The sequence below is a fragment of the Spodoptera frugiperda genome, chromosome 2 (genome assembly GCF_023101765.2).
Source record: "Spodoptera frugiperda isolate SF20-4 chromosome 2, AGI-APGP_CSIRO_Sfru_2.0, whole genome shotgun sequence".
NCBI classification, from domain to species: domain Eukaryota; kingdom Metazoa; phylum Arthropoda; class Insecta; order Lepidoptera; family Noctuidae; genus Spodoptera; species Spodoptera frugiperda.
This window is the reverse complement of record NC_064213.1, coordinates 12,327,759-12,336,424: the sequence shown is the minus strand read 5'-3', so window position 1 is coordinate 12,336,424 and position 8,666 is coordinate 12,327,759. Positions and strand designations below refer to the sequence as shown.

At 35.1% G+C, this 8,666-nt stretch overlaps 1 protein-coding gene across 1 annotated transcript in view; it reads left to right on the top strand.

The window, feature by feature from the left end:
- The first annotated feature begins 3,259 nt into the window (after window positions 1–3,259).
- Window positions 3,260–8,666, top strand: part of LOC118269160 (venom carboxylesterase-6) — a 30,385-nt gene continuing 24,978 nt past the window's right edge. The window contains exon 1 of the mRNA XM_050700497.1: window positions 3,260–3,531. Coding sequence (XP_050556454.1) covers window positions 3,307–3,531 — 225 coding nt within the window. The 5' untranslated portion in view covers window positions 3,260–3,306. The remainder of the gene's footprint in view (window positions 3,532–8,666) is intronic.

The window sequence follows — 8,666 nt, the reverse complement described above, 5'->3', positions numbered from 1 at the left end:
AAGTATGAAGTTGAAAATGTGTATGTAATGTAACTAGCTGTTCTCAAGTGTTGCCATTTAAAACGTGACTGGTACTCTAACGATGATTTGAACAAAGGCTGCTTGTAAATTTACTTGAGGCGTTAAGAAATGAAATTTACTTCACAATGGAATTCTAGTACGCCTTAAAAGACCTAAGTATCTAGATGATATTGGTTACTGGAAGCTACTGATGTTGTTAGGAAAATATATTTGCTATCCTACTAATACTATATACCGGGTACCACGCAAAGTGTAGCGAATTCGATTTCCGCACGGAGCAATTCTTTGTGTGATCCACAAATTATTGTTTCGGGTTTGGTTACGTGTAGGTGAAAATGTATTTTTATTAACACCCCTACAAGAGAATAGAGAATATCCTAGTATGGGGCAATGTAAAAAAATATAAATACGACGTTTGTATGTCTGACAGCTACAAATATCAAGATGAAATTTGAAACAGAGGTAGATTATGATCTGGAACATAGACCACATTTTTATCCCACGGAAACGCGAGCAAAGCCGCTGGTAAAATCTAGGACCCAATAATTTCTGCTAAGCTGTCTCGTTAGCAACCAGACAACAGCCTTGGCCTGTCCACACAAAAAAGAATTGCTTCCGGATCGCCTTGAACTCTCTGATAGTTTGCAAACTGAACAATAACAATTTATTAAAACTAAAACACTACACGTGTTGTTCGAAACAAACTTAACGAAAACACGTTTAAATACTTTTTTATGGAATAAGCCGGTAAACGAGCTGACGGATCACCTGATGGTAAGCAATCGCCGCCGTCCATGGACACTTGAAACACCAGAAGCGTTACAAGTGCGTTGTCGGCCTTTTAGGAATTTAAGGGTTGTTGGGGAATTGAGGATTGGAAAGATTGGAAAAGCGAGTAATTAGGCCTCCAGTAACCATACTCACACAACGCAAGCATTGTTTCACGTCGGTTTTCTGTGAGGCCGTGGTATCACTCCGGTCGAGCCCACTCGTGCTGAAGCTCTCCCACACTTATAGATGAATTAGATACATGATTATTCCGACCATACCTAACTAATTAATAAATTACCTCGATTTTCCGGTTTGATTGAAACCAAATTCTATCATTATGTATGCCTTCGCAACCACAATATTGATATACAGAATATCTGGTAACGAGCGACCCAATTAGTAAACCAGTACAAAATTATATGGAGAATTTATATGGAGATAAATAACTAACACATTTCTGAGACTGCCTCGTTGGTTGAGTGGTCTCAAGTGCAACTGCCGGGCAAGGTATCTCGCGTTCGATTCCCGAACTGGGCAAAGTATTAGGTAGGTACTGGGCTTTTTTCGGTGTTTCGAAAATTTCTCAGTTGTAACACGGAATCTAGATTTGTGCCCAGTTTATGGCAATAAGCTCACCCCCTATTACATGGGACTTATACAAATGGTGAAATGTGAATGGAACTACATTGTGCATTGTCATTACGTGTCGTAATGTGCACGTCTTCCTACCCCTTCAGGGATAATAAAAAGCGTGACGATATGATACGGATGTCCGTGCCCTTCGAAGGAATCGCAGCGAAAGTTCATTCGGGGCTCTAATTGGCCGGCTCGAATAAACTAACCAATCAGAGTGCTAGTATCGATTACTTTAAACGTAAATCAAACTCATACTAAGGGAACCGATATTACTTGAGATGGTAAATGTGATACTGTGAGTGTGTTGACGGCAAAATAATGGACTACATACTTGACAGCGACCAGCAAGCACGGCAAAGTCAAAATTAAGTATTTCAAATAGACCAGGATAGCACTTTTGAACGTCAGAGCAAATATTACAATAGGTATAAAAAATATGTCTATCTGTCGGTCAGTCCTCTAGTGAAGCTATTTACTCGTTCCAAAATGTAGATTCCTATGGAGAAGAACGAGCAAGAAACTCCATAGGTTATTCTCTTTTTTTACATTTTGACAAACTTAACCTTTTTAAAATGCGATGTCCAACACTTCATCCAAGTGTGAATATTGTGGCTCAATCTCATATGCAAAGCATATTATTATGCTGGCAAACATAACTCATAATTTCATAAATTATAATTTATAATTATATTCATTTATTTTTGTTTGTTTGCTCTTTCTCTTAACATAACATAAAATGTTACTACCGTCCGTGCGTCACTGCAAAGGTGTCTACAGAAAATCAATGCTGGGTGACTTGTGGGCCTAGCTTATAATGAGTGCGTAACCTGTTTAGTGTAGACACGTTGCTAGCATTTTTTTATTGGACAAGCCCGCCACTTCCACTACACTGCTGCAACTCCTGTAAGCCAGGATTTAGTTGATACAACCATGAAAACACCGGAACATTGAAGTCCGGCGCGTCCCAGGGACATAAATGACTGTCTTGGATCCCGCAACGAAATAAATCAGAAGATATTATTAGAGGAGAAGAAAAGAAAACGTTGCTAGTATGTTTTTTACTTTTTGTTTATGCTAAATTTAATTTGTGTTTATGCCTCTGTCTGAACGCGACGCGCCGCACGCACGGGTCTGGTTCTGTTCGGGCGGTGAGCTACCCTTGCTCGCCGTCCGCAGGCCCGCACTTACGGTGGCCGGAGATCGTCTCGGGCCGGAGATCGTTGTGTTTATGCTGCATCGTGATTAGTGCTAGGGTAAGGTTGCGACCATTGGACCGGTACTTTCTTTGCACCACATTGGCTTTTCGAAATGTCTCAAGAAATAATAAAGAATTAAATATGTAGTATATTTTGTAGTATAGTAAATTCCTAGTATACCGTGAATGGACCAGTAGAGAAAAAATCCTAAGCCCAATGATAGCAAATAACTGGTCAAATCGAAGAAACATTGGTCCAAACAAAGCAACCATTGGTAGTCAGAAAATGTTGAACGTCGCATATACGTTCTTATATTTATATTTGTAAGGTTTATTCAAATGATAAATCACATTTTTCCTAACTGTCATATTTCAATTGTTACGTCAATACGAAGGTAAGTGGTCCAATAATGGCAAATGACTTTTCTTTTCTTTTAAGCCGATAGTATAACAACAGACTTTCACGAGCTGTTGATAATGTTGACAAATTGATATAACCGATCAAGAGTAAAATATGAAACAACCAATCACAGCGTCGCGAGACACAACCGGTCACGCACAATAGGTGTCTGTGGGCGCCCTTAATGACAATATTATTATCTGTGCACCGCCAAGTCTCACTGATTGTATACATTAAACATTAGGAATTCAGTACCGCGCCGGCGATCTGCGTTGGCGCACGCATGTCAGTGGCGCCATATTGTTCTATTTTCAAAATAATGTCGTTAAAGTTATTTCTGTTTTTGACGGTCGTGGGTTTGGTGGCTGCTCAGGGCCCTAATCCTACGCTCCGAGTGGCTCATGGGCTTCTGCAGGGAGCATGGAAGGTGTCCACTAAAGGCCGGTCCTATGCCAGCTTCCAAGGCGTTCCATATGCTAGGCCACCGATTGGAAAATATCGATTTAGGGTAAGTTTGTTTTATTTAAAAGCTTTATTACACTATTTCTAAGGCACAAACATGTTTTGTGAACGGACTATAGTCTTATAGCAATCCTAGATATTATATTTGTACTAAATTAAACTTGTTTTGCTCGCCACCGGCCGGCATTCACATAGCAACGTGACTCTGTGACAAAAATACAAATGTTTACTTTTAACTTCTATCGAGTGGCTGATTCTAATGCTTTATCTATGTTATCTCTAAATGAAGCGGTTATTTCGCTTTTGTTTATATAATTTAACTCGGTATTACGATAGTAGATTTTTCATAATTTGAGGGTGCAACAAAACTAGCTCTTATGCCTTATATATATATAGACTATAAATACATATAATATGTACTAGAAATAAATTATAAAAATTATTGTACTTTTTTGTCAAGTAGGTAATTACATAATGTGAAGAATTTTATATCACTTTAACTGTATAATGTATTTTTACGTTAATAAGTCTGCGTTTGGCCACCGACCCTTACTGTCTTATTAATATTACTACCCGCTTATTGACTTAAGCTGTAAAATTAAACATGATTTTTCTACTAATAAATAAATCGACACCAGCAATTTATACTACGCTAACTCAAAAAAACGTACTTTACAGTAGAGGCGTTTAAAGGGAAAAACGTGATAACTTTTACATTAATTAAGATACTTTTTTGAAATTTGGTATGCTTAATATTTAATTTATTGATTGTAATATCTCATATTTATATTTCCTTAATTATTTCTATTTTTTGATTTATCGCAATTTAGCCGTATATAAACGTAATTAATAAAAAAAATTTTACATCTTATACACGTCTAACTTATGTTAGCGTAGTGTAGTACGGGAGGTCGTAGTGCATGATCAATCATCTGATGCATATTTCAATATTTTATAAAGAACATGTACTTACTTACAAAAAGAATAGTCAACGTACCATTAATAAACTAATTAATACGTTAACACATAAGTATTTACTATGTAAAATTCGCTAAGTCGTTCATTTTACAAACGAACAAGTATACACACGAACGCACTAAACTACGCTAACTATGAGTTAGTGCAGTGTTGCACGGACTTTGACCAAAGTGATCCTCGCGCACACTCCGCTATTAATAGTTGGCGTAATATAAATCGAGTGATTTCAAAAAGTACCTTTACTTAGCGTTTTATAAGATTTGTAACTTTCTTATTTTTGCATATTTCTTCTCAATTTTTTTATGACGTATGTAAACACACATTTTAAGCAACTTGGCATAAAAAAACGTTTTTTCCATATTTCGAGTTAGCGTACTATAAATTGCTGGTGTCGAAATAGTAGTCAAATGTGGTAATCGATTTAAAAGGCAACTAACATTACCTATGTTTATTCTAACATAGTTTATTAGCTCATAGCTATGTCATAGATAACCGGCCATGCTGATATCAAGGTTAAACCACGTGCTCAGGTCGGCCCTTCTATAACAATTCTATGTTTAGTATAAAACCAAATCTGTGGGGCTACTCCGGTTCTCGAATGAAGTTTCGTTTAATCTACGGCCGTAGGTTTTATTGATTTACTTATGAAATTACTTAAAATAACGTTTCATTTTTAATATCACATCAAAACCTTTTTATTTATCTTCATTTCATTCGTACATTTTTGTTCACGAAAGTTTGCAATAAATGGAATTGTAGTACGAAAGTTGCGAAGTTTCGGACGAAACTTCGTTTTTCGTTGAATTATTAGAGTATGGTCAGACAAATGACTACAACAAAGATCTCAATTCTTAATTTGAAATTGCAAACACAGAAGCAATCACGTCATTTTAATTTTTTTTTTTTAATTACCGACTGTCCCATTTACCCGCTTTAATTAAAAATATAGGCTTAACTTTTTGGTAATAGGGTAGATGACTAATTTTTATTTTAATGTCCGTCTTGTAAATTATATTAAAATATTAGACGCGTTCTTTTTCTTTTCTTACGGTAACAAATACTTTCGAAAATACGCGAGATTTAAAATCAATATTCTCGCGTGACGTATCTGCTCCCATTCCTAAACTGATTCGTTTTATCTAAATTTTTTCATTACCCAACTAACCTAACCAAAATTTATAATTTTCATACCCTACCCTACTAAATCCTTTTTCACTATTTTTTTCATCATCCCTATTAAATCTTTTTTCACTATTGAAATCGTGAATAATTAATACTAAACTGTCAGATCTTTATTTTCTATATTCTTATATTATATCTTATATTATTATCTTATATCTTATATTCTTTATTTTCTATTTATATTCTATATCTAAAATTACGCCTGTCTCCATAGGAGGTAGGCAGAGTAAAGGAACGCCAAACTTATTTATCTATTTTAATATTCTTTTCCTATTTTAATATTACTGGTTGAAAAAAATCACTTTTTTAACAAACATATTTTGTATTAGTGTTTATTACGTAAACACCAGTAAAGTATTTTCAAATAACATTCAAACGTATGTACTTGGGTAAAGAACAATGGGTTGAGGATACTTTGTTGGTTCCATTTGCTTCAAACAACAATCGTACTTATGTAATAATACATATAGGTGTTATATTTCATTGGCTGACTTGGTTGAACAGTAACACGTGTTTATCAACTGAACTACAAATGAGATCTAAAAATATGGTATACCCGCTACACGACAATTGATCTTCGCTTATTACAGTTTAAGACTCAAATCAATAATGTTTTCACTAGTAATCGAAACCTCGATAAGTATACAATTCCTTTTTGGAAAGACTTCGAAAATAAGGTTTATAATAATTGTTATACCAATTATGATATGAGACCCGTTTCATAGGTTTCTTATGATATAACCCGGTAAACGAGCAGACGGATCACTTGATGGTAAGCAATCGCCGCCGCCTATGAACACCCGAAACTCTAGAGGCGTTACAGGTGCATTGCCAATCTTTTGGCGGTTAGAAACAAAGAGTTGTTGGGGAATCGAGAATTTGGGAAGATTGGGATGGAGGGTAATTAGGCCTCCGGTAACCGCACTCACACAACGAAAACCAACGCAATCGTTGTTTCACGTCGGTTTTCTGTGAGGCCGTGGTATCACTCCGGTCGAGCCGGCCCATTCGTGCCGAAGCATGGCTCTTCCACACTTATGGTATCAAATTATGACGTGTTGCATTACAATTTTTCCGTTCGAATAAATAACAACTTGACTACGTAAGTGACCTAACTGGTTTAATATATAATATGTATAATTACTATGTACTATAATTTAATTGTATGCAAAATTAGCACAGCTACTTAATGAGCAGGTAAGAAAATAAAGGATTAACTTTGTACAGAATCAGTAGTTATTAATTCGAAACTAAAGGGACTCTTACATTATTTCGAATTACCGCATGTTCGAAATATCCTTTACTAACTTACTTACTAATTAGGTACTGAGCTCTTTAGATAGCACTCATCCATAGCACGCATCTTTCCATATAAAAATATATCTTAATTGAACGCGTTGCCACCAGTACTAAGCTATGTGTACCAATGAATATGACTAGTGGATGCCAAACGCATCCACAACAACGTAGCATAGCACATCTTTGGTGGAAAATCACCCAAACAAAGTTTAATTTAAATATTTTTCAAAACAAAAACAACGTCGTAGATTCTCATAGAGCAGCCAGAAAGACGTCGAGTTGGCTGCTCTACTTACAATTTATATCAATAATGAGTCTCGGAATACTGAAGTAGAGTGCAGTTACGTTGTACCCATAATAGATCGCTCTCCCGGGAATTTTATTCCGTTGTTAAGGAAAAAAGATTAAAAAATAACACATTTTCACGACGACATTTTCTTCACGGGACAAGTAATGGTTTATTCGCATTTCTTGTTAAAGTTTTGTGAAATGAAAAGAAATGATTTTATTTTTTTGTAAGTACACTACAAAAGAGGACTTTTACACGTCAAATATTATTAAGAAAATAAAATCTAGATGAGTTAAGCTGTAAATTGCAATATTTGATAAAACGAATACGACAGCATTAGAAATTACCTATTTATGGTTTAATTAAAAACCATAAGTAAGTAGGTACTTTTCAAGTGTCAACAAATAAACTTGACTTTGACTTAATTTTGACCTGAAAGTTTAACCGCCGTACTCAGAGTAATTTAATGATTACATTACCCAGTCCTTAGCAATTGTTTTCGATACAAAATCGTTACTAAGGAATAGTTTGAGTAATCATTAAATGTCTTTGAGTGCGGCAGTAAGGTTCCCTGGCCCCTGTCAAGTCAATCTCGTGAAACAGACTTAAAAACAAATTAAGCACCAACCTACCTACTCGTACTACCTAAAATTCTTAGAAGTAATCTCTGTCAACATTTCAAAGCTAACCAATTTAATCTGTTTCTCATCTACTTACTTATGAACAGTTAAAGAAGCCATTTTGTCCGTAATATATTTTCATTTGATTGCCTAAATATGGCGCCCACTTGAATATAATATTATACTTTCATAAAACGTTTCGTTATTTTCGGAAACCCTTTAATCTTTTGTCTTTAGGGGTATTTAATAAAATAATTGGTTTCGAGGATAATCCCTTGTTCTTGTTTCATATAACTTTATGTTGTAAGCAGCCGTGTAGGGGTTACGATCCAAATTAATAACCAATTTCGGTACAAATTCTGTGGATAAAGATCAAAAGAAGGTATACCAATGTAATAGAAACATTTACTTTACAGTATTCGTATATTTATCTCTGACCAATTAACGATTACATAATATCATGCATAGGTACAGTGAAGGGCAAATCCGCCTGATCATTTTAATTTTTTATAGCTTGAACCCACTAAAATATTAATTGAAATAATAGTTTTAAGTAATTAAAATTATTGTGATTTTTTGTCAAATAGGTGATTACATAAAGTGAAGTATTTTATATCATTTTAACTGTATAATGTATCGGCTTAAGCTGTAAAATTATGCATGTTTTTATCTGCTAATAAATAAATAATACTTAGACAACATAAATGTCTCGTCTAATAAAAAAATCGATAACGTCGTAGATTAGTGACGCAACACTAATCCCTTAATCAGTGGTGCGTTTAATGTTGTTCTGCTATCTGCGCTGGCGCCCAA